Here is a 27,595-nt window from a genome sequence, read left to right as displayed (position 1 = left end):
TACTGGGGAAGTTTTAATAACTGAATTAAACCTCTTGATTGATATCTTTCATGAATACATTTGTAATTTTTTTCAGGTTGAAAAGAAAAACCTTCATTCAAAACTAAAGATGAAACAGGAAGTCACCAACCTTGTGTCCCTACAGCTCCCCAAGTATGGTATTAGAAGCAGCAATTCTAAAGAGCTTGTGTGCATCATAAACTGCATTCCTACTGGATTTGAAAATTAAATGAGAGCCAAACTGTTTTAAAAGTACGAAGCTTTCGTAAAGAAGAGGATAAATATTCCATGGCCACAGCCCAAATGTATCATCCATCAAAAATCCTGTGGTTGTTGAGTCGCTCCAAACCTCACTCTTCTACCACCACCTTCCCATGCTAATCTTTTCAAACACCACCTGATTCCATGTCCTACCTCAAGCAATGCTTCTGATTTTCCCGAAATCAGAATATGCATAGACACAAGGATGATCCTTAACGAGAGCCCATCCAACCATACTTGTTGATAGTGTGAAGCTTCCATCTGTGATAATTTGCTTATAAGCCAGTGTTTGCATTGATAAATGAAGAAGAAATTTGTAAATTGGAGAATGCAGAAAATGAATTTTTTGTTATTGAGTTAATTTCACCCCAAGCAAAAGGAATTCCTAACTTCCTACTTTGTTCTATTCCAAAGAATTTCTATAAATCAAGGTCAGCTTTTAACTACACAGCACACAGTTTAATAAAAAAATCTTAAAGAAATGCGTTTATGTGTTGTTTTGCAGTGTCCACTGAAATTTAGCTCTTTAACACTGAAATACATTGTTTCGAGTCGACTTTTTCCTGATCATTCAATCAATGCCATTGTTATCAAAGAATTGCCTCATACATAAGTTGGATGCTACCAGCAAGTTGGCTCCCACCTACGACTACAACAACTTTTAAGGGTTTACTGTTTGGGGTTTATCACTTCAAGTCTTGATGCCTATCTTGATCTGAATTCCCAAGCTAATGGCTGAAGAGTTCACCATTGCCCATCAGATTCATTCATCCATAATGAAGCTGCTTCTGTTTGAGGTACTCTTGGCTTGGCCAAAACAATGAGAAGAATGTAAGTGGATGGAAATAATAAGTCATACAAAAAACAGATGGAAGAGTTCTACAATAAGGAAAATCATGGTTTTGTTTCAGATTTAAGAGAGAGGTGGCAAGCTCAAAAAATGGTTGTCTGAGTCAATCTGGATGTGGGCTGTGGTATAACTAAGGGATTCTAATGGCAGATATGTGGCAATTCAACATGAAGATGGAATGCACTGGACCCCGGGTGACGTGGGGCAAGGGAGGAATATGTGACGCAAAGAACTGAATCATGCAAGAAAAAAAAAAAAAAAAAAAGATGAATGAGACAATGAGGAAAACCATAGTTTTGTTTCAGCATAAGAAAGGGGGGGGGGGATATAGAGAGGTGGCAAGCTCTAAAACATGGTTGTCTGAAAGCCAATCTGGCTGCAGCTTTGTTAAGGAAACAAATGGTGTGGGCTGTCGTATGGCAATCAGGGATTATAGTGGCAGATATGTGGCGAGTAAGAAATATGCTTTGCATCTGGTCTTGGTGCTCAACAGAAAATCTGTAAACAGATTGCAACTAGGGAAGTTATTGGACTCAAGCATGAGCAAATGGCCACTCTAAAAAATCACTTTAAATTTATAAATTTTAAATTCTGCACCCAGAACAGCTCATATAGTGAATGTTTTACAATGATGATGTAACTCCTATTTCCCAATTTATGAAATTATGTACCTAGTAACTACCCGGAGTGAGCAGCCACAGTCACACAGCAAGACACAGTAAATTCAAGAATGAGAAAATTATGGCACCAGATAAAATAGTGCTAGTTCACTTTCAAGAGGTAAAAACTTCAGCACATAAATAAATATTAACTTTTATTTATTGATTCAATACATATATCAATAACATTTTGCAAACATAAATAATGCATAATCGATACAGAAAATCTATGCTTTATACATGATTTACAAAATTAGGTATAGACCAGAAGTCATTCCCCAACCCCCCAAAAAAATGAGTGCATCTGAAAGAGAAGACCATTCTGAAAGTACCAGTAATGTGCAAGCATCATTCGCAAATTCACCGTGGCAGGAAATAAGAAGTATCAAATAGACAATCTAAAATGATCTGTTAAGCTAAGGAAGGCTTGTATGAAATCCATAACATGTTTACTAATCAAAGAGGGCTCAATCAATAATTTCTCTCTGTACTTAAACAGCTGCCACAATTTGGACAATCTAGTCATCTTTCAGACACTCTTCTTAGTGCAGTCTATATTTTTTAATACTTCAAATGTAGGAACCAGATGGCACGCATGTCACATGTACAATTACATCATCAGTAATGACAACAACAAAGACTTGGGGTTGGGGGAGAAAGAACATGGCAAAAGAGGAGAAACCTACAAAACTCAAGTCACCAGAAATTTGTAAAAGCACATCACCAAATAAAAATTTGCACCTTGCCATTCATTCTTGTACTATGCCTCCGGAAATATCAGCCCCACTTGATGGATCCCAACCTGGAGGCTTAATGTTTGGCCAATCACCACGACACCCTAACCTGATATAGAGATTCTTTTTCCCTTCAAAGAATGCAAAACACCATGGTCAAAAGGAGGAGAAGAGCCCAAAGCAACAACGAGACTCAAGCATGTGTACAGAAACACCATTATTCTTATAATAACAATTAAAGGCTGAACTTGATATCTCATACATTTTCAATCTCTATACTCCTCTAACATGTATTCTGGACTTTGTGAGAACATGGCTTCATGCTTAGAAAGTCCAAGCATTCGTCCAATTGGTTGAGGTAGATATAGTGCAAAAAATATTCAAAATCTAATGAAGCTAAAACAAGTTCTAGAGTTTAAATTGGTCCATTTCTGGTATCCATACAATTTTTTCCAATGCAATTGGCAAGCTTCAACTGAAACCACTAATTGATCATCTAATTATCTATAGGCTCTCTTTGGTAGGATTTCTATTTTAATTTCGGATTGATTTCTTAAATAAGTCAACAAATTGTCTTTAGTCAAGAAATTAAAATTGTTTGATTGCATTGATTTAAAATATTTCAAGAATAAGATATCCATTTGATAGTTCAATTTTAAGAATAGATTCTCTATATTGATGATGATGACAATGACAATGACGATGACAATTGATGTTGGGCAGTTAAGAAGCGTCATATAAATAAATTAAGCGCAGTAGGAATGAGATAGAAGTGCGTCAAAACTCGGAAGGATAAAGTAAGGAATGATCATATTAGAGTTGATTTGAGAGTTGCCCCGATACATGATAAGCTCTAAGAATGTCGTTTGAGGTGGCATGGCTATGTTCAACGGAGGCCTTGGGATGCACCAGTACGAAGGAGTGATCTATTCATAAGTAGTGAGGAAACACATACATAGTTTAGGTCTTGACTCAAGTATGACCTCAAATAAAGCTGTTTGGAGGGCTAGGATCCATATTAAGCCAACCCCATTTAGGTATGCTATTTCTAAGTTGTTGCGGTGTTCTTTTCTTTTACTATTTGTTTTTAATATTTTCTCTTTGCTCAAATTCATGTACCAACCCCATTTAGTTGGGATAAGGCTGATTTTGTTATTTTTTGTTGTTGATAAATGATGATAATGATAATGAAACGATAATATCGATAATGATGATGATAATAAGAAGAAGAATAGTTAAATAATAATAGAAAAAATTTCTTGTACCACCCCTAAATTAAAAATATATATGATGTAACCCCCTTGTTTCTTTATAAGATCGAGTGCATCCCCCATTTTGAAAACCAAATTGCACTTAAATCCACTCTATTAGTTGATTCTCGTTAAGTGATGACATCAGAGAGTTAAAATTTACTAAATGCCCAAATTACCCTTGAAGAAGGGCAAACTTACCGCTTTACCTTTCATTGTAAAACCCTAAATCGATGATGGAATAAGTTAGGGTCCCTCTGTCTTCTTTGCAAACCCTTCAATATCTGACGACAAATTGAATTCCGACAAGGGAGCTCCGATGACCAGCAATTTTTGAACCCTCTACTCATTGTAGCCCACACCTCCACCTGCCCTCTCTCTTCTATTGTTTCAGAGAGTCTCTCTCCAGCTTTCGTTCTCAATTCCGAACAAACATAATTGAGAGCAGAAACAATGTTGACTCTTCAAGTCCCCGCATCAGTTTCCTCTGCATCCCAAGACAGTGCGCATCCCAGGAAAGCTTTTGCAGGACTCTAGATTTCTTTCTCTGCTCTAATTTTCCTCTCTCTCTCTCTCTCTCTCTCTCTCTCTCTCTTCTTCTTCTTCTACTTTATTTTTTTTCTTTTTTCTTTTTTTTTTTTATTCCGACTCCTGATTTGATACTTTCTTAGTCGATTTTTCTCTTTGGTTTAAATCATGTTGCTCTGGTGGATCATTTATGCTTGAATTGCTGGTTGGTTTATGGTTGTTTACTATTTTCCTTCTTCAATTTCTAGAGATCGATTTTTTTTCTTTTTTTCTTTTTGTGGATCTGTCAAAGAAGAAGTACAAAGTTGGCTTTTTGGTTGTGGATCTTTTAATCTTCGAGTGATCATAATTATTTTCTTTTGCCAGTGAAAATGTAGAATATGTCTAACAAATTTTACATTAAAAGTCTGTTTATGTTTTGATCTAGATGTCGAAACATATGATTGTTAGGATTTCGTTCCTATTGGTGAAGATGTGCTCCATGTTATTTTTTCTTACTTGCATTTTTTACAAAGTTGTGTTCATGTCCATCAGATCTTGATCTATATGTGCTTTCGTAGATGACAATCATTAGATTGGATATGTAGACACATGGTCATATGAATCAAAGTAACAGGCAGGGTATCAGGGAAACCAAGTGTTTGCTTGGAGATTAGTAGAGTTTATGATCTCATTTTTACTTTAAAAGTTTTAGTGGCTTAGCTTGGCCTTCTCTAGCTACTACTCTGTTGGGGGGAAAGAGTGATGGCGGAGCGAGTGCCGAAGTTGGAGGGTTTCAAACAAATATGGATGAGTTGTAATATCGATTTTGTTTGCTGAAATTGCTGGGGTGCGTTTGTTTCTCCTACAGACAAGCTCTGTCTGATTAGATGTGGAGTGCTGAAATGAAATTTTTGAAACTAAGAAGGGGGGAGAGAGAGCTTCGAGATCTTCTTCATTGATGCTGGTTCAAGGGCTGGAGGTTGAAGATGATTGGAATTATGGGTTGTATACAGAGGGACATAACTGGGTCAAAAGGGTCTTTTCCGGTTCTAAGCTAACGGTGTTATGCATCAGGGGTGCGGTCAATATTATTAAAAAACGAGGGGGTTATATCATATAAAATTTAAATTTAGGGGTGGTATAACAAAATTTTCCATAATAATAATAACAACAATGATGATAATATAAAAATACTAATAAGAAGAAAAATAATATTATTAATATAATATGATAACTAATAAAAATAGTAGTAATAATAATAGTACCAATAATAATAGCAGTAATAATAGTAAGGGCTTTTAATGCTATGAAACGCAATCCAAAGTTGATGTTGCTTCGTCCATACGTAGAGAGAAAGAGAGAGAGAGAGAGAGATCAGGAAACTGAAATCAATTGGAATTGAAACTGTAAAATTTCTCTGAAATTGGGTACAAAAATCATACCAAACAGCCAGAAATTAAAATAGCTACCAGAAATTGAAATAGAAATCTAACCAAATAGATGCTTAATCAAGCAGAAAATCTATTTTCCAGTTTCCATCCTATGATCAACCTTCATCATCCAAAAAGTTGATGATAAAATGCAAAATAGGGCAAACGATGTCTCCTAGCACTAGTGCGTTTTCCTATATGTACAAAAAGGTGAAATACCCCACCAAGACAAATTAAAGCTCTCTTAAATTAGATATGACTAAGAAAAAGAAAGCCCACTTAAATGTTAAAGCAGTGAGTGCCAATCACGTTTTTGCTACTTCTGTATGTGGGAGAACCTCGAAACTTCGATTTTTTACTTCATAACCATGAGAAGTTTTGCTAACTACACAGTTTAAAAGGTGATATCAAAGATGGCTAGGTACCTGGAAGTTTCTTATCTGATAGAATTAACATTTTTATGGCACTCAAGGAAGCCTGAGCCAGAGTCTTAGAGTAAGCAGGATCCCAACCCCCAAGCTTGACAACAACATCGGCATTGGAGTATGCTTGGCTTCCCTCATTGATGTTTTTCCAATCCTTCTCTTTGGCTGAATCTTCATCTGCATTGACTAATCATCATAGGATATTTCAATCAGAAAAGTAAAGGAGAAAATAAATAGAATACAGAATGAAACAATTGGATGGAACCTAAAAATGACTTTCTGATCTTAGTTCGCAAGGTCTGTGAGCAGATACCGAAACTTGGTTCAAAGCTGTCCAAAACTTTCCAGCCCTTAAAACTAAGATTGGGATGGTGGAGAGAATAAAAAAGAAGGGAAAAAAGAAGGTGGTACATCATATGGTGTGCCAACCTCATTTAGTGAAAAAAAGTTTGCATGGATGCACAACAGTATCCATCATGTCTACCATTTTTTTTAGATATCTTGAGAAAATACAGGAAGACAGTAATAGATTTGATAAGCAAGTTGTTCCCAGAAAGAAGGGGGGTGGAGACTTCTATTGATCATTGTTTCTACACTAGAGCTCCAAGTACATAGGAAGACTCTTGGTAGCTACTAGGAAATGCTTTAAGTGATTACACTTCCTTCAGTCTCCTAATAAGAAGACAAGTCTTTCTTAAAGTGAATTCTGAATCCTCCCAACTTTTAGAGCAATTCTTAAGGTTTTTTATTTTCAACCTCAAAAGATCTAAAAACACACAAGTCAATGGTCTTCAACCTTACGAAACACTAGTTCTCTCTTCTACTGAATCCATATAGCCTACCTCATATCAAAGCAATAAGACCCCACTGAACTCTCAGCTGGGAATGACTACCGCCTTAGCTACAATACCCTGATTCCCAGGTTAACAGATCTACCTGCTACATCATTTTTCATAAAGAACAACTACATCAGTCTTCAACTTCCTCACCAAGGCCTCGAGCACAGATGATTGATTACCCATATACTTACAATGTTACAAGAAAAACAAAATGCAATTACATTTATCATCTAATTTGACTCCCCACCCTTTCCTTCATGGTGCAAGTTTGCAACCCTCCCTGTTAACCCTATCCTGAAATCACAGTTAATGCTGCAAACTGCACTGCAATTTTCTGCACTGGCACCATCTGTAAACATATTAGCATTATCATCTTTGCCACAAAATTAGCCACCCCTGATCCTTAAAATCAAGAAGCTCCCATCTAATATAGATAAATCTGCAGGTGATGGGCACATTTAAGAGATGGGAGGAAGAGTTCCCAATCTAACAGCTAGATTTGGATAAAATCTAACGGTCAAATTTCAAGAGAACAAATACTGGATCTCAATAATAAACTTCAAAAATAAAATCAGAATTTAAATATCTCAAATAATTGAATCGAGGAAGACATTGAGAGGACAGAAAGGAGTGGTCAATGGGAATTAAGGAGCGAAAAATTAATCTTATCTTTCCTAGAAGATATGATCAGGGTTTTTAAGTATCAGTGTGTATCGTATCATATTGGCTGATAGGTATCGGTATTGGTGGGTATTGATACGGTACTTATTTTTTAAATATATATATATATATATTTGCATTGACTGATTTAGGTCGTTACAGTCTGATACGGTGATGTGGTCGATACAAGTAAGATACACTTGAGACACCTCCTTTAAATCTGCAAAATAGAAATAGTGAGTGAGATACAAAACCAAGAGCAACCAAAGGCCTTGGAAAGTTGTTTTACTCTTCAATCCGAGTTGGGGGAAATCATCTAACATAAAATAAAAATTTAAAATTTTAAAATTTTTTTTAAAAAAAGACCTAATCTGCATAATTCAACATTTTTCAGGGATTTATAGTGTTCAAATCACAGGTCTAAACAGATTGGGCGAAAAATAGGTAAAAATAAAGATCTCTTTTTTTTTTTTTTTTTTTTTGGTGCTGGAAATCTTTTCTTTTCTTACTCTCTTTTTTTTTTTTTTTTAATGCATCATCACATTAGGAAAAAACAATTCAAATCCCTGCATAAAGCTGATATATATTTATATATTGCATAATAAGGCACATGTATCATAAGCAAACCCATGCATTTCTTGACCATTACATGTGTATCTTTAGCTTACCTTGTGTCTCTCCAATACGACACATCTCTTAAAATTCACTCTTCCGGTACAATACCTGACAATGATACTTAAATCCTTTGATAGGATCAATGGAGGAGAAGAAGTGAGATAATCTGTTGTGCCATCAAACAGATGAAGAGGAAAAGAAAAAAAGGAGAGAGAAGGGAAAGAGAAATCTTATCATAGGACAGAGAAGGAAGAAAAAAGAACAGCTGCAAGAAAGAGAGTGAGCGAGCGAGAGAGGACCAACTCGGAATCTTTATGAAACAGCCCCAGTCACAAAAAAAAATATATCCATTAACATCTTAATCGTAGGAAGAGGTCACATCTACTTATTTAAAAAAAAAAAAAAAAAAACAAAAACAAAAACAAAAACAAAAACAAAAACAAAAACAAAAAACTAAAAACAAAAAATTAACAAAATAACAAAACAAAATACTTACTCGGACTCTATACAGCTAACATACTTTCTTTCCTAATATACTAACAATAATGCTCCGTTTTTTTACTAACTTGTAGCCTGGTTACATAAATTCATATCTATGATTGTCAAGATTAATCTAAACCACTCAATATGGATATTGAAGTGCCCATGCATCACCACTCAACAACCTCACTAAATAGCCCCTCATGGAAAGAAGACTAGAGAGTTTTAAGCTCCCATCAAGCCTCCACTGCTAATATGTACCACGTTGGGTACTCCATCCCAGCAAAGGACCAAATATGCAACAAAAAAAAAAAAAATCCCAAAACACTACCATAGTGTGATGGCTGAAAGTATAATCATAATAATAGCTATTTATCAAAAAACAAATTTTGAAGTCTAATGAATTTATAACACACGCAAATGGCAGCATTTACCCTTTATAAACCAAAGGGACACAAATATATTCTTAAGAATTTTGACTGGTGCTGCTTACCAAAACAAAGCAACATACCTGTAGATTCAGATTGTGACAGCCATACGGTAAACCCTGCATAAAGATGTCGCCATTTATCAGTCCTCCCAGCAGCTCCATGAGTTCCTCCTAGTGTTGCTACGACAGCACGAACATGACTGCAAATGAAGGAAACCATAGAATATTCATCCTACATTTTCCAACAGGGGAAAAAGGAAGAACCAAACTGAATCAATCCTAGAACCATACCTACTGAGGCTTTCAAATACAGCAGCTTCTGCTTGTGCTACAGAATCCACTCCTTCTGCAATCACCCCTGGAAGTGACTACACTTGTTAATCCACTGCAACATTGTGAATACAAAGTCATTGGGCTATGTCTAATGAGAAAACCTGCAAATCAAGCCTTAGAAATCAAGCCTTAGAAATCAAGCCTTAGAACAACTCTATTTTTAACAGAAAATAGTCTCACTGATGCAGATCAGTGGTACTTCAACAAGTATTAATGTAGAGGCATAAAAAGAAAATCCAAATAGTAGCTTAAAATTCTGATTTGAACCATTTTTGGTTTAAAACTGAACCATGGTTCAGCTCAAATTGGATTTTTTAGTTGAACTGTGATATTTCATTAAAATAGGATGGTCTTGTTTTAACAGAACTTCTATTCCTTCATTGGATCGAATTTTAATCATGTGAGAAACCTATTCTAACTAGTTAGAGATAGGTTGTATTCTTGTGGTACACTAATTCCAGCTTTAGTGGAAGGATGTTTCATATGTTTACTGTAATTTTTCTTTTCTTCCCTATTTAAGCATGCTTTAGTTTCTATATAAGCATGTAAAGCCTAGAGCCTACCCCACTGTTTCTATATTGGATAAGGTTTTCCTTTTCTACCCTACGTTCTGTGAGATTCAGAATGATGTTGTAAGATGCAATGCAACCCTTGGTGAGATGCTAAGGTAGGATTAATGGGATTCCAATCAAGTTCCCAGTGAGAGGCCTGGATTGTATACTTCTCTGCTTTTTTTTCTTTATCCACAGTTCCTGCAAACAGGTCAATTATTAACCCTAATTTCCTGCACATGTTAATGGAGTGACTGATGATTCTCTCTCATAGCTAACTGGAATTTTAGATCAGGTTTTATATTCTGCAATCGCATCTCCAATACTTCAGTTCTCCATTTTAAAGATTCAATCTTTGATCCATTTTGTGGATTTCCTTCTGCAAATGAAACTCTGATTTCCTAAGTTTTTATGTCGGAATACAGATTCAAGAATCGTATATAATACTCTGTTGACCTCAGCTTTCAAAAATGAAAAAAATAAAAATGATTTTTACAGGGATTCATTAGAGTTCTAGAGTTCTATATCGTATTCAGATTCCTGAAATTTTCAGTTTTGATCTTTGATTTTGATTTCTTCAGAACACTATTCTGTGACTATTGGTAGTTGTCTATTGATATTAAGTCTGAGTTTCCTAATTATCGGTCTAAATCTATTTAGTTTTGTATGCTGTTCTGAAATCAGTCCATATTCAGCTATTCGTTCTTGGTACTAGAACAGTCCTGATCCTACTAGGATTCTTCTATAACTTTAAATCTGACCATTGAATTAGTTCCAGATTCTGATTTCTGTTTTCTACATAGAATAGGTTATTCGTAAAATTCTGAAGTGCGTCTGATATTCTATTACTGTCCATTCTTCAATTCTGGTCACTTCTGCTTCACTGCGATTCTGGTTTCTTTGTATTTCTGTTACTAAGTGACACTAGGTGACTAGAAACCCATCATGTGGTACCAGAGCTATAGCTAGCAGTGGCCCAAGACCTTCTGATAGGCTACCCTGCTGGATCTTTCAACCAAGTGACCAACTGACTGAAAGTTTCCAAAAGATGTTGAAGACAACAGACAAATGTCTGAAAGACTTGCTGCCATAGAACAGCAATGTGGGGGTTCTCCCTCACTTGATATTCCTGAAAATCCATAAACAGAGGAAGAACCATTTCCCATTTCAATTGCCAATAATACCATGAGAGTTCAGAGAGGAACCAAAAGAGAATGACTTGAATAATATGAGAACTAATGAAATTAGGATATAAGCAAGTAGTACAATATTCACCAAATGGGGAGGGGTGAAAGAAGAGATGAAGAGCAGGTATGAATAAGAATCTTCTCTAAACTTATAGAACTCGCCTACATAATAAATTCAAACCCTCCGACAATGTAGCTTATCAGTCTAAGCATATATGTAGTAGTTTGATGCTCCTGTTTTGCGTACAGGAATTGAGATAGATGACGCACAGCTCGTCTCCCAGTTCAAGTCAAGGCTGATTCATAATATTTGGAAGTAGATGAACGTTCATGACGTCTGTCCAAGATTGCTTCCAAAAGGCTTTGCAAGCTGAGGAAAATCTGAGAACTCCCACTAAGAGATTTAATTCTCAAGCCAGAGGACAACAAAAGACCACCCACAGCAAATCGATCTACAGGCTGGAAGTTTACCACCCCTACAAATAAAGGTATATCTCCCATGACCACCAACGATGACACTAAGTGCTGCAACTGCAATCACTATGGGCACTTTGTAAAATTCTTCCTGTTAGCAAGGATTAAAATATCGGTATTGGTCGCCGTATCGGTCAGCCAAAATTAAGATACGTATCGGAGGGTATTGTATCGTATCAGAGATACACTAAGATACGCTAAAAATATGCACATAAATGGATAGGAAACACTTTTTTATACACTTTTGCATAAAAATTTTGTTAAAAAAAGCTATTGATAACATGTATTATGCATAAAAACTAAATTGAGGGTATTGCACTAAGAATTCAAAATTTGTAGTTGTCCCATAAATTTAAAATCCTTGTTCTCAACCTTGATTTCCACTTTAGTTAGAGAGAAATATGGCTGACAGCAACTTTGGAACAAAAACCCCTAAAAAAATCGTGTTTTTCTGAAAAATGACCCATCTTGACCATTATATGACCGTAGCGCACTATATCGGTACTTATCGTACCGTATCAGTATGTATCGACCAATACTGTACGATATGCACCGATACATACCGAAACATACATTTCACCTCGATTTTTTTCATAGAGTATCGGTATGTATCGGTGCGTATTGTATCATATCGGTGGTGTATCGGTATGTATTGTAGGATACATATTGATAGAAATGATTTTAAAAATTCCATGTATCATATCGGTAAGGGCTGATACAGATGCATATCGGCCGATACGGTACAATACATACCGATACTTAAAACCCTACCTATTAGAGAAAAAGTAGCAATGCTAACAATGTTACAGTATTCATTGACCCATATCCACTTGATGAGGATTGACTGTGTAATGCCCCGACCCTATTAACCTTGGCACAATATTGTCCTCTTTGGTCCATGAGCCTCAAGGCTTTAAAACAAGTTGTGCCATGTTTAAAGAGGCTAGAGGTTATCAACTAGCCCAACAATCTCTCCCTAGGCGACGTGGGACTAAAGTTTGCACACCCTCACCGATCTCCTAAACCCCTTGGTACTTTCTTTATTCTTGGTGGGGACACCTCACCAATCTCCCAAGCGGGGTCCAGTACACTTGCCGTATTCCTAGGAGTAACACTATGTGCTTTACAATGATGAGGGTGCTGACACGTTTGAAGTTAATGTGGTTAGTTGGATTCAGATTGCTAAACCCAAAGGTCAGCAGTCCCAAAGTGGCATAGATAATAGTGGACAGCAAAAATTGTGTTTATATTCTTATGAGCTTTCATTGACAGAGTTGATTAAAAATAACCTTACAAAGTTTCTTTCCTGAATGGTAACACTTTAGAGGTAAACTAAGGATGCTCCATTCCACTCAAACTCCAGGATTACGAGGAGGTGGTATGGTGTGACATAATCCCCATGAAGTTGATAGATGTTTTGTTAGGCCGACCGAGGATGAATGACAATGATGTATAAAGTTGGTGGCACAAAGAATTTGTGACCCTTCACATTCAACGGGAAGCAAATCGTCTTCGCGCCCATAGACGTCCCAGCTAAGAGAGCATGGCTTTTACCAAAAAAAAAAAAAAAAGCTAAAAAAGCATAGCAGTATGCAATGAAGACCAACAAGAAACAATCTAGTGATAATATATATAAAGTAACCAAGATGACAAGAAATTGCTAACTTTGCCCATGGTTTAAAGTATCGGTGCGTATCGTATCGTATCGTATCGGTATGTATCGGTGGTGTATCAGTGCGTATCGGTATGTAACATAGGATGCATATCGATACAAAAGAATTTTAAAAATTCCATATAGCGTATCGGTAAGGGCCGATACAGATACGAATCGGCCGATACGGTACAATACATACTGATACTTTAAACCATAGGTAGAGTTAGCAATTTCTTGTCATCTTGGTATCACTAGATTGTTTCTTGTTGGTCTTCATTGCATGCTGCCATGCTTTCTTAGCTGGAACGTCTGTAGGCGTGAAGACAATTTGCTTCCCTTTGAATGTGAAGGGTCATAGATTCTTTGTGCCACCAACTTTATACATAATTGTCATACATCCACGGTCAGCCTAACAAAACATCTATCAACTTCATGGGGATTATGTCACACCATACCACCTCCTCATAATCCTGGAGTTTGAGTGGAATGGAGCATGCTTGGTTTACCTCTAAAGTGTTACCATTCAGGAAAGAAACTTTGTAAGGTTGTGGATGCTCTTCCATTTTTAATCCAACTCTGTCAATGAAAGCTCATGAGAAAAAGTAGCAATGCTAACGATGTTACAGTATTCATTGACCCATATACACTTGATGAGGATGACTATGTGTAACGCCCCGGCCCCATTAATCTTGGCACAATATTGTCTTCCTTGGTCCATGGGCCTCAAGAATACGCACCGATACTCTATGGAAAATATAAAATCGAGATGAAATGTGCGTATCGATATGTATCGACCGATACAGATTGATACGGTATGATACGTACCGATACGGTGCATTACGGTCATATAATGGCCAAGATGAGTCATTTTTCAGAAAAACACAATTTTTTGAGGGGTTTTTGTTCTAAAGTTGCTGCCAGCCATTTTTCTCTCTAATTAAAGTGGAAATCAAGGTTTAGAACAAGGGTTTTACATTTATAGGATAACTACGAACCTTGGATTCTTAGTGCAATACTCTCAATTTAGAGTTTATGCATAATACATGTTATATATAGCATTTTTTAACTATTTTTCATGCAAAAGTGTATAAAAAAGTATTTCCTATCCATTTATGTGGATATCTTTAGCGTATCTTAACGTATCTCCAATACAATACGATACCCTCTGATACATATCTTAATTTTGGCTGACCGATACAGCTACCGATACCGATACTTTAATCCTTGATTCTGCCTCATAAAGAATTCTTAGAGTCCAGCAAAGATATAGGACTCATATTGGCCCTCGTCAAAAGGGAAGTAACCTCTCAAACGGAGGTCAAATTTCCCAAACTAAAACAAGACTTAATCTCAGTACTAGATGAGTTATCCGATAGGTTTCCTCTTATACATCATGACATTGATCTAGTACTTGGATCCGTACTACCAAATCTCCCCACTTATATATTAAGAGCTCTTACTGAAAAAAGGTGAAGCATTAAGTTGACGGATTTTTGAAAAAAGGTTTTATCCAATAAAGCATGAGCTCTTACTTATGCCAAAGGAAAATGGTTCATGGCGCATGTATATTGATAGCCGATCCATTACCAAAATCATAGTGAAATTTATGTTCCCCATCCCACACTCGAAAATATACTTGATATGTTTTTTTCCAATCTATTATCACACAGGAGAATTCTTCCTCTTCATCGGGAATGGATTTGGATGGATATGACATTTCAGGGAAAGTCTATTTGTGACACTGTGGGAAAGCTCGCCTTCTGTGCAACTATAAATCAAATCTAGATGGAAAGGAATCATAGGACATGGACCTCCAACTCTCGCCCTCACGAAAAGATTTGAAGTTCCATATCCATTGATGTCAAGACCAAGGTCTCTCGGATTTCAACTACTTGTAATCCCTCCCCTAGAAATTGTCACATTGTAAATTCCTGGGAGCTCCCTAGTTCCATCATCAGGAATGTCCCTTCTCCTTGAGCTTCAGCTTTTTTTTCTCTTTTCCTCTCCCTCCCCTCTTATGAGGCTGTAATTTTTCCCTTTTCCTCTTGGAAATGAATTATTTATTCACCCAAAAAAAAAAGAAGTTGTCCTTAAAAGCGGATATCATCAAATTGATATCCATTCAAGAAATGAGTAGCAGATGTCCTTTATGACCAAGGAAGAACTTCACGATTGGAAAGGTATGCCCTTCAGGATTGCAAATACGTCGGTCACTTTTATGCACGCACTTCTGACCTTTATTGGGAAATTCCTATTTATTTATTTTGGTGACAATTGCTAATTTACAGCAAGAAAGAAGACAAACAACTTGATCATTTAAGGCATGTAATGAGGGTACTCTATGCTGAAAATCTTTTACATTAATTTTAAGAAGTGCAGTTTATGCTACCTAAGGTTATATTCCTCGGGTTCATTGTATCCTTGACGGGTGTCGAGGCTGATCCGGAGAAAGTCAAGAGTATCCTAGACTGGCCAGCACCAAAGACTCTCACAAAGTCCGAAGGCACTACAACCAGGACCGTAAGACTAGCAACCACAAGACCTTTTTCATTTTTTGTTGCAGTTGGTGACTTGAAAGACTAAAGTACTGGGCTTCCCTTTAGAATAGAGGCTAGATGCTTGCCCTTTATATGATGCTCCGGCTGAAACTTCGTATCCATTGTCTTTCTTTTCATATTCATAATATTCATAAGTAAATAGGTAATCCTTTCACAAACAACTTGATCATTTGAGGCATGTAATGAGGGTACTCCGTGCTGAAAATCTTTTACATTAATTTGAAGTGCATTTTATGCTACTTAGGTTATATTCCATGGGTTCATTGTATCTTTGACAGGTGTCGAGGCTGATCCGGAAAAAGTTAAAGAGTATCCTAGACTGGCCAGCACCAAAGACTCTCACAAAGACCGAAGCTTCCATGGCCTTGCTTAATTTTATCGCAGGTTCATTAGAAATTTCAGCGCATCACAACACCAATAACTGAATGCATGAAGCAAAGCAAAGGGAAGTTCGAGTGAACACCCACAGGCCACAGCTAGCAAACCTCCCAACTTATTAAATGGATGATGACCGATGCTCCCATTTTACAGCTGCCAGACTTTTGACCCAGTGTTTTAGGTACCAACAGATGCCTCTCATGTTGGTATTGGGGGAGTTCTCTTGCAAGGAGATAATCCCATTGCCTTCTACAGTGGGAATCTTAACGAGGCTAAGTGGCTCTATTCTGCCAATGACTTGGAACTCTACGTCGTACAAGTACTAAAGCGTTGGAGACACTATCTCATTGAATATGAGTTCATCTTATTCACTGACCAAGAAGCACTCAAGCATTTACATTCACAAAAATCAGTAAGCAACCATCATGCAAATGGGTTGCATATCTTCAAGGGTTCATTTTTCCTCTAAAGTACGAGGGTGGGAAAAAGAACACATTTCCAAAAGCTTTGAGCAAAAAAGTGTTTTTGCACACTTTCTCAACCCACGCTATGAGTGTTTCCCATATCAAGGATGAGTATTCCTCAGACAAGTATTTCTCGACCATCTAACAATTACTACAGCAAGGTGGTAAGGATCCTAAGTATTCTCTTCATGATGGGTATCTCTTTTCTAGGACACAACTATGCACTCCCGACTCATCCTACAACAACATCTTATACGGGAATTGCACAGCAAGGGACTTAGTGGACATTTTGACCGCAACAACACTATTATACAAGTAACTGACAGATATTATCAGCCACATTTGTAGAAGGATGTAGAGCATGTTATAAAGAGATGCCATATTTGTCAATTAGCCAAAGGGAGCAAACCAAATACAGGTTTGTATTCCCTAATACCTATCCCAGACACACCATGGGTACACATCAACATGGACTTTGTGCTAGGTACTCCCCTCACACCAGAAAAGCACGATTCCATACTTGTGGTGGTCGATAGATTCTCAAAGATGGCACATTTCATACCATGCCGGAAGGCCTTCGATGCTAGTCACATTGCCACTATCATCTTCAAAGAAGTTTTGCAACTACATGGATTGTTAGAGTCGGTTGCATAAGAACAAGATGTCAAGTTTATGAGTTATTTAGAAAACTCTATGGACGAAAACCAACACTAAACTTCAATTTCTACAACCTTCCATCCATAAACATATGATTAAACGAAGGTTGTTAACTGAAATTTGGACAACTTGATGCATAGCGTTGTTTGTGACTACGATAAGACTTGGCCATCAATTCTTGACACCCAAGAATATGGCAAGTGTACCGAACCCGCCTGAGAGATCGGTGAAGCGTCCCCACCAAGAATACGGCAAGTATCAGGGGGTTTGAGAGATCGGTGAGGGTCTACAAACTTTAGTCTCACATCGTCTAGGGGAGGTTGTTGGGCTAATTCATAACCTCTAACCTCCTTAACTTGGCACAACGTATTTGAAAGCCTTATGGTCCATTGGCCAAAGAGAACAATATTGTGCCAAGGTTAATGGGGTTGGGGCGTTACAATGGTTTTGTCCAAATTAAGGGGTTTAGTTTGAATTGTTTTATTTCATTAAATTATTGTGTATCTCCTTCTTTGTTAAGATTAAAAAGAGTCTTGTCTGAATAGGACTGCTATTCCTACATTGGATAGAGCTTCTAACTAGTTAGTTAAGATAGAGTTTTATTCTTGTTGGACACTAATTCCAGCTTTAGTGGAAGGATGTTTCCCATGTTTACTCTAATATTTCTTTCCAATTATAAGCATGCTTCAGTTTCCAAATAAGCATGTAAGGCCTACAGCCTACCCCATGGTTTTATATTGAATAAAGCTGGGCTTTTCTGTCCTATTTTTGTGAGATTCAAAATGGTGTTGCGAGATGCTAAGTTAGGATTGGTGGGATTCCAAGATCCAAATGAGAGGCTTGGATTATATCCTTGTCTTTTTTTTTTCTTCAACAGTTGTTGCAAACAGGTTAGTTCTTAACCCTAATTTCATGTGTATGTTAGTGGACTCAATCTGTTACACCCATGCTCTGACTCGGTCTAATTTGAACTGTTGTGGTAGGTCTCGGACCGGAGATTGGAAGCACTACCGGGTTTTGGCTCACGGCCGCCCATTGCCAAAGGGGGAGAGATGACCCCAAATGTTCGTGCATCGCGTGTCAATCTAACTAGAGGGGGTTCGTACCTTCCGATCCCAGACGGTAAGTGACCCAACTCCTCACACATAAATCCCAGCACGTACCGAAGTTATCGAAAGACCATGAACACGGCCAAGGGCAACCACCTGTTCAAGGCCAGTTGGTGGACAGCAAGCAGTCAAGACAGCTTGGAAATATGCCACCAGAAGCACTGGGCCTAAATCTGGTGGGCTGTTTCCGGTGAGCCATACAGGCTGCTGTCAAGGTTCCGATGCCCGTGGGTCCCGCCATTCGCATTGTAGACAGTCTCGGATGATCCCAAATCATTCTCCACATCTTCCTTGTGACGTGAGCACATTACGGACCTATGTAGTCGGGTTCTCGGGCTCCGAAATACATATTAACCAGATCGGTCCGAATAGGGTCCAACCAAACGGACCCTAAGGTCCAACTTAACACATAAGAAGGAAATGAGGATTTTATTTCCTCATTTCCTGTGTGCTCAACATAGGAGAGGAGAGAAAGAGGTGAGGAAGGACGAAGAAGAAGAAGAGGAAGAAGAGGGGGAAGACTTACCTTGGTGCCGGCTACCGCCTAGTTGCAGGAATCGCTGCCGGAGGTAAGTGCAATCATTCCAACTACTCTCTCTCTTCATTTTGACCTAGAATAAGCTAGGTTTGGATAGAATCCTAGTGTACAAACCATCTTGAGGTCGGGGAATGCGTGTTTCACCTCCCCGGTGCCATTGCCAAGCTCAAACCAAGCCCAGTGAGTTCCAAAAATAAGTATTGCCAAATGAACAACTAGGGTTTCGATCGTTCAATCAACGTATCTCCCAAATGGCTCAGTGGAATCGGGATTTTATTGGCTTAGAATGATGCTAGGAACATTCCCTATAAACTCCATGGAACAAATCCCAAAGATCGGGCCAGAGCAGGAAAGCCCCAATTCGAGTGGATAGTCTATACTGCCATCGGAAGCAAGCCACCGGATCCACTGGGCCTACTTCCAGTGGGTTGTTTCCGGTGAACCACAGAGCTCAATGAGCTCTCCATCACCACCACCGGAAACAACACTGATATTTTTGGTGGAAATACCCTGTTTCCGGTGGGTGTTTCTGGTGACATTACTGTCACTGGGAAACCTTGTCTGCACCTTTTGGGGGTGACCCAAGTGGGTCCCTTCTGATCTTTCCGACACGTAATGATGTACGATTGCCCTTATGTCTAGGACAGTGATGCGCACGTGCCCCGAGACCTAAACTGAGTGGATTGATCGGTAGCTTTATCTGACCCCTAATACAAGCAGAGATCAACAAGGTGAGGGATGGTTGCTTTATTTTTAGATTGTTTTATTATTATAGAATTACTCACATGTGTAGGATTATACATGATTATTAAATGTTCAAATGATGATATTCTATCATATGTTTCATTTTTATGATTATGATTTGAATTTTTATAGAGTGGTACGGCAGGATCCGGTGTGGCCGAGGTGGTACCGGTACCGTGATCACCGTGTGTTTGGTTGTACGTATGAGATGGAATCCGGCATGGCCAAGGTGGTACCGGTGCCGTGATTGCCGTATGCTTATTGCATTCATGCATTGAGTATGTGCATTAGAGTTAGTTGTAGTCACAGATTACACTTTGTGGCCGATGTGTTACCAATATCGTGTGCTCTGGGACTACATTTGGAAATAGATGCGCTTCATGGCCGACGACTGATACCGGTGTTGCGTAGTCCATACTCAACTATTATATGCATGCTAGATTAGGTAAACGGTCTTGGGTTTCACTTTGTGGCCGATGTGTTATAGGTATCGTGTGCCCGGGACTGTATTTGGAGATGGATTACACTTTGTGGCCGAAGTCTTACCGGTATAGTGTAATTCATACTAATTGTATCATTATGAAGGCATGTAGCATATATGTGGTTAGGTATCACTCCCTATGCTACGAACCCTTGCCAACAGGGGTAAAAGTGTTGGATAACCCATTGTGGTATGTTCAATGTGCCTTTCCGAAATGCTACACCCACTGTACGATGTGATTGTTGCCAGAGAAGGGAACTTGTCAGGCGTGGTTGATGATTGGTACCGGTGCCATGACAGCCAGGAGGGGGTTATCAGGGGTTTGCTGGGTGACCCATGGACGCATACGAGGACTAACAGGCTTCTATTCACAGCTAGGGTTTGTATCCCTGCATAGCTGATGGTGGTTCCAAGACAAGGGATACAGCTTAATGCACCGTAGTAGCATTTACCAAACTTAGTTGTATTGTTAGGTGGATAATAAAAATTGCATCACGAGCATCATGGACTATGTGTTTAATTTCTGCAATCATGCATCATAAATTATTACTGGGATTGTTATACTTGGATGTGCTTGAACCCCACCCCTCACTAAACGAGTTGGAAAGCTCACCCCACGTATACACCCTCTTTTTAGATGATGATGCAGGTACGGTCGTGCCAATGGCTAGTGATTCTCTATCCTTCGGACCCGAGTACGGAGTGAGCAACTGGTGGATGCCGGACGCGAAGGAGCATAGCCAGGACTGTGCTTGTGATTTCTGTGCATACGTGGCAGCATGAGGTGTTCGGCGTATTTCTAGTGATTTTGATACGAGTATGTGGATGGTACATTTCTTTTAAACTTATTAGTTATACATCATGGATAATTGTAAAAGGATAATTCGGTTATGGATAATATTTTATCACTAGATAATTTTCCCATTTTATTGATGATTCCGCTACTATACTCTCATTCCGCTGCTTTTGGTTGGTATGTGATGTGAGATTGTGAAATGTTAAGGTACTGCTATCAGAGATCCTGGTAGGTTTGTAAGACAGGTATGTGTCTTACTCACACCACCACCGGTATTCCTAATGGTAAGTTAGGTCTCCTGGAAGTGGGGTGTGACACGGTCTGATGATATTCTCTCATATCTAACTGGGATTTCAGATCAGGTTTTATATTATGTAATCGCATATCCTATACTTCAGTTCTCAATTTTCAAGATTCATTCTTCAATCTGTTCTATGGGTTTCCCTATGCAGCTGAACCTCTTTGAATTCCTGAGTTTTGAATTGATTTCTCAGATCAGCACAAATATTCAGGAATCACATCTGATAGTCTATATTTATGATCTCAGTTTTAAAAATCATATTTTTACAGATTCACCATAGTTCTAGACGCATTCAAATTCCTGAACTTTTCAGTTACAATCTTTGATTTCAATTTCTGATTTCAGAATTTCAGTTACAATCTTTGATTTCAATTTCTGATTTCAGAATACTTCAGTTTCTCTTTTATTTTTCTTTCTTAATGACTATAAATTAAAGAGGTATCACAAATTTTCAAGAGTTAATTATCGATTCTCTTAAAGGATCAAACACAAAACCAGTTGAAAGAAAATGTTATAACACTCCAGGAACAAAAAAAACCATAAAGAATCATGTTTCTTTGTACCAACAATTACATCAATGTTTGAAGTTTCATGACTATAATTTTAACGGACCTTCTAGTGTGGTCAACTGGAAATGATCATCTATGTTTTCTGTCTATAAGAATCCCCAAAAACTTGCCAATATCATAACAGCTGGAACTTTACTAAATCTAATGGAAGCCTAGTGGCAGTGAAGCATTGAAAATGTTACAAATGAAATCCAAATCCTTCCCCGCAGTTCACTTCCTAAAAAAGGTTGATATATAAATAAGAGAGAGGTTTTTCTCCTCTACATACTAAATGTTTCCATTATTAGCGAGATAATTCATTGACAAGTATGCACAAATGCAATATATCAAATAAGAAAAACTTAAAATTTAGAGGCAAGCTGGCTTGAAAATAATAGAAACATAAATTCCATGAACAGGATAAGAAGAGGGGGAGAAAAGAAAGAGGAGGAAGGTGGTTTTCTTTCCCTTCAAGGAATTCATACACATTTTCATATCTTCTATTCATAAGCCTGCAGATTATTGATAAGAAACCTTGGTGTGGGAAGGTACTAGCGTGTTTTGGTCCTAGGCAGCATGAGAGTCTAGGAAGTCAACCAGGCGAGCTCCTGGTTGTATGACCAAATTACAAAATAAGTGTTGTCATTTTCATAGTTTTATTTTCTCTATTTTTTGTTGTTCATAGTTTATTTTTGGGAGGTGGGTAGGAAACCAAGTCAACTGTTTATGTATTAGTGGGTAACGTCAAATGTTTCACCACAAGTCCACAAGAAGGAAAAAGTAGAACCAAAACAAAATTCAATGAAGTTATGTAATCCAAGTATAGCAGTAGTAAATGTACTAGACCACAGACTAATTTGATAAATAGCACATCTTATAGCAGGATATGGATTGCACATATATACTAATTTCTTCAAATTAGTATATCCAGGGATTTCATCTATATGTATGCATAACTGAATTACTAGGTAACAAAAGGACAGCTATGTGGTGCCTCATGTGCCACCTGTTGCCGAAATTACATAGGCATACACAGAAAAAAAAAAGTTTCAAAGTCTGTGGTCTGGCACAGAAAGGCTGCCAGACAGCAGAATTTTGAAAATGAAGTGGTTTTTTCATAAAGGGCCATTCATGTGATTTAAACCCATTGTCTAGCTAATAATGGCTTAACTTAACTTTCCCCTCTAATCAAGTGTTTCATTTCATGATTTTCCAATAGAAGGACAGAAAAGGAATAATCTACTAATTATAATTAAAACACCCAATTAAGTACAGAATGATACTTACATGAATCGATTGGTTGATTGGAAAATGCTTCCAGTAAGTCACTTGTACTTAGTGGAGTGTACCTACAACAAGTACAAACAAAATTTAGCCTGCTGTTAATCAACCATGGTGTTTCCCACATGGAAAATTTTGCAGATATAAAAAGAAGGAGGTGATTAATATTTTGAACCCAAGGAAACAAAAAGCTTCATTGGTATGAGCACCAACATCTTGTTCTATAATCAAAAACAGCTAAACGAGTAATTTGAAGAGAAGACATGAATAAGAGACTGACAGAAAAAGGGTCCCAAGGAGGTAGCACAGTTGGTATAGACCAACACCTCATGATGAAGAGGTCATGAGTTCCACCCTCCTTGGAGCCTACCTATCCAAAAAACAAAATATGAGACTGACAGAAAAGGGCCCCATGACAAGAATGACAATTTACGTTAACAGCATTCATACAGAAACCTTCTTTTTTCTCTCAAGGGGAGGGAATTTTTTTAATTATTATTATTATTTGACATACAGGAGGAAAACCGAGGATATAATCAAAGGCATTGTCAGAGAATAAATGGTCATGTGCACAGAACCATACAGAGAAGCTATCAAGAAAAAGTACATTCCTCTGGGCATTGGATATAACATTATCCTATTCCTTTAAATTAAGACAGATTCAAAGCCCAATCAAAAGCAAGCCTCTCCCCTTCTCCATCACCCTAGTTCCCAAACTTAGAAAAGAATTGAAGCCCAATAAAAACAAGATGAATTCCTTGCTCTGTCATCCTAAATCCCAAATTTATCTTCAGATATCCGGCAGTTTCCCTACTTCGTAGTTGTCCAACATACAGCAAAAGGACAGAAACTCTAGAGAATCCACTCCCTTTGGCTGAAGCCGTTAGAAACCTCAACATATAGATAAGACACTTGAAGATGCCAAATATAACAATTCATGTGGATCTATATTTAGCCAATAAGAAGGAAAACCAAACTTATCATGCTCAAGATGAGGGAATGTCAGCATGTACAACAAAGGCCACTGAATGCGCAGGTATGGAGCCATTTGTGCAGACCAGATAGTTAAAAGAACAAGGGAGAGGCTGAAAATGTCCTGTATGGAAGTGATGGGGAAGGATATCAATGGTTTGAGTTACCAACAAATAAAAGACTCAAAATAGTTCAATGGACAAAAAGGATTCGTGTAGCTGACCCAGTTTAATTAGGATAATGCCTACTGTCGAGAGAGTTTTATTGCACAGATTTTAGTAGGTATTAAATTACATGAATAGACTATTATGAATACCAAAAATCTTATCTAGTAGTTGGTTAATCATCTAACTGAGGGAAAAATGTAGGTTGATAAGAGTTACATGAACATGAACATAAACACATGTAAATAGGTTGCCAAAATCAATAACACAAACAAGACATCAGAAAGAGGACAGAGGAGATCAAGAGCTTTTTACAGCTTGAAATTCCCCATCATTACTAGCCAAAAGGAATAAACTGTGTACCCAAGACCAACAGCAAGTTCACGAGCAATTTTCTGGTTTATTTCTGTTGACTCCCCAACAATGTAGATTGAAGTTCCTTTCAATAGCTGCTGGAGTCCTACTGAAAGAGACTCCCACGACTCCACGATATCAGGCCACTTGAAGTCTGAATCATGCTTTTTTAAGTTCACCACCAATTCATCCTCATCCACATACCTGTTGAAAACAATTATTTTCAAGCAAAACATGCGATGCCTTCTTTCTAATGAATCAGGACATTCTTCTGAGACAAACTTGAACAAACCATATTGTTTCAGCAGGCTTTATCTTCCCATACAGATGGTTAGTTTCTATAAGAGTGACAAGAGATCCAGAATTGTGCATTTTGACCATCAAGGAACTCTCATTGGCAGCCACAAAAATATCTCTGGAGATTTCAATATCTCTATTCCCCAGGTTTAGTCTCAGTTCCACCTCAGTAGCACCATCAGTAAACTGCATATGTTTCACAGCAAGATACTAATTGGTTCATGTAAAATAAAAAAAAATAAAAATAAAAACACAACAACAACAACAACAACAACTTACAAGAAAAGGTTCTATATGAAGGTCCTAGATGTTATTTTGAGGAAAAACTAATCAAGAGATCAAATAATATTACAAGAAGTTCACCAATTTCATCAATAATAGCATAGTGAAAATTGAAGAAAGAGAGATACTGCAAAGTGACCATTTTAGATATCTGGGATCGATTATAAACAAAGAATGTGAGATAGAGGATGATGTTTCACAGAGAATTAAAGTGGGACGGATGAAGTGGAGAGGTCCAACTAGAGTACTATAACTAGAGTACTATGTAACCGACGTGTCCCCTTAAAGCTTAAAGGGAAGTTCTATTGGAGTCTTTTTCGACCGGCCATGAGGTATGGGGCAAAATGTTCACTGTCATATTGCTATTGTGGCAGAGATGAGGATGCTAAGATGGATGTGCAAAAAAACTATGAAGCATTAAGTACGGAATGATTGTATTCAAACTGATTTGGGGGTTGCCCCGATCAACGATAACCTCCGAGAAAGTCATTTGAGGTGATATGGTCATGTTCAACGGAGGCCTAGGGATGCTCTGGTCAGGGAAGAGTGATATGATTCAGCTTGAAGGAGTTAAAAGAGCTAGGGGCAGGCCTAAACAACCACAGGAGAGTTTGTGAGGAAGGGCATACATAGTTTGGGTCTTGTACCAAGTATGACCTTGGTGAAAGCCTATTGGAGAGCAATGATTCATGTAACCGACCCCATTTAGCTGCATTTCTCCTAGCTTGCTAGGCTGGCCTCTTTCCTCTTACTTTTATCTTTCATTTTTCATCTGCACTCGTTTTTCTTCTTTCTTATCTCTTTTTCATTTTCATTTCTCATCTCATTTCCTATCTCTCTTTTCTCATCTCTGCATCCCCCTTTCTATTTAAACCTTAGTCTTTACCGAATTTTTTTCGTTTGGATCCATGTAGCCAACCCCATTAAGTTGGGATAAGGTTGAATTCGTTGTTAAAATGTAGATCCATTATGGTTTGAGGACCATGCCACTCTTATTTTTTCTGGGTGAATAAATAATTGCATTAAAAGAGGAGAATATACAAGGGAACAAGGGGAAGGGAGCCACAAGGGATGAGACCTCAGGGGAGGAAGCCACAACAAAGGGCAGAGCCCAGCTAACCTAATGGATACATCAAGGGGGGCTAAGATGGTGGAGGGGGGAGACCCCAAGCGACAACAATGAGTATGTTCCTTGTGGTGTCTTGAACATGACGACGATGAAGACTACCAATCTTTGAGCTGATCTCAAAGTAGATGGCTTTCCAAATCTTATCGAAAGATCTAGAGTTGGAAGTCCATCTACGAAGATGCGCTCCATCCAAATATGGGTAATCGTGGCACCAAAAGCAAGTTTCCCGATCAAATCACAAATAGAAGATCCACCAAAAGTCACGTCAACCCAGATCCATTCTCTAGAAAAAGGAAGGATAGTCAACCATGCCATTCTTCTTATTCCAAGAAATATCCTCTGTAGCATTCAACCATATTTCTCTGATTCCAGAGGTTTCCTATTTGAGTCAGGATGAAATTGTTCAAAATCTTTATGCTTTATCCTGGAGTCTGACTACCATAAACCCATTTACACTGAGGAAGTGGCCTAATAGGAGGCAAATCCAGATTTAATGGTTGTCACCTTGACACGAATAAGTTCAATTCTAATCATTGTCTTGCAGGTGTTTGTAATATGTCCTCAACTATTTGTTTCATTCTCCACCAACACCACCAGGGTCAGATTGTTTGTTGCTTGATTTCTTTATATTATTGGACAACGGTTCCCACTCCAGCACTCAACATAATTGCTCAAGTTCTTTGGCATGGATAATAGTTAGGAATTCGTATTTGAATACCTTAATAGCCATTCTTTCATTCGTGTACCTTTTTTATACCTTAATCTTTAGCGGGGTCAAAAAATCACTATTCCTAGAAGAATTAATCAAAATTGAATCGAACAAAACAGAAAAAAGATTTGGAATTCTTGCAAATACCTCATAATCTCTTGTGTTAACAGGTGCAGTTGATGTACTTCTGCAAGAAACAGGGTTGAACCTCCCGACAAGGCTGACGTTGTTGGAAAGGAAGCGATGCTTCGGGGATGAAAATTTCTTCTTGAATGTCAAATTTGGTCTCAAGTTGCAGAAAGATGTGTTGAGGAGCACGAAAGCCAGGGAATTTTGTGAGTTCCGGTAATGTAAGCAGGTAGTGGAGAAGAGTGAAGTAGCCATTTGAGCCTGAGTGCGAGAGAGAGAGAGAGACGTTACTTGATCCGTTAGAAAGGGAGGAACAACGGTTGATATCGGTCAGTGCAATGAGATGAGATTACATGTCACGA

The 27,595-nt window shown here is 38.0% G+C and overlaps 1 protein-coding gene across 5 annotated transcripts; it reads right to left on the bottom strand.

Annotated features, from left to right (window-relative positions):
• Nucleotides 1-27,595, bottom strand: LOC122070585 (probable inactive shikimate kinase like 2, chloroplastic). 5 transcript variants are annotated; one of them, XM_042634779.1, is made up of 9 exons: nt 27,252-27,595; nt 24,980-25,170; nt 24,697-24,891; nt 23,204-23,265; nt 9,435-9,501; nt 9,225-9,343; nt 6,120-6,305; nt 2,512-2,635; nt 1-522 (listed from the first exon to the last, which is right to left on the bottom strand). In XM_042634779.1, the coding sequence occupies exons 1-8, from the start codon at nt 27,486-27,488 to the stop codon at nt 2,520-2,522; spliced, it is 1,173 nt and encodes a 390-aa protein (XP_042490713.1). In that variant the 5' UTR covers nt 27,489-27,595; the 3' UTR covers nt 1-522; nt 2,512-2,519. The 5 variants fall into 5 exon arrangements, with proteins under 5 accessions (XP_042490713.1, XP_042490714.1, XP_042490715.1 ...); XM_042634780.1 differs by lacking the exon at nt 1-522 and adding an exon at nt 754-1,068; XM_042634781.1 differs by lacking the exon at nt 1-522 and adding an exon at nt 754-1,063.

This window comes from Macadamia integrifolia, unplaced genomic scaffold (assembly GCF_013358625.1).
Source record: "Macadamia integrifolia cultivar HAES 741 unplaced genomic scaffold, SCU_Mint_v3 scaffold949, whole genome shotgun sequence".
NCBI classification, from domain to species: Eukaryota; Viridiplantae; Streptophyta; class Magnoliopsida; order Proteales; family Proteaceae; genus Macadamia; species Macadamia integrifolia.
Note: the sequence above shows the minus strand (reverse complement) of the source record. Positions and strands in the feature narration are given on the sequence as shown.

What these genes read in the sequence shown, in the direction of transcription:
- LOC122070585 (XM_042634779.1), bottom strand. Translation starts at nt 27,488, where the DNA reads ATGGCTACTTCACTCTTCTCCACTACCTGCTTACATTACCGGAACTCA. An exon ending in TTAACACAAGAGATTATGAG is followed by an intron (nt 25,171 to 27,251) that starts GTATTTGCAAGA and finishes AAACATATGCAG; the next exon opens with TTTACTGATGGTGCTACTGA. An exon ending in GTATTTGAAAGCCTCAGTAG is followed by an intron (nt 9,344 to 9,434) that starts GTATGGTTCTAG and finishes CTTCATTTGCAG; the next exon opens with TCATGTTCGTGCTGTCGTAG.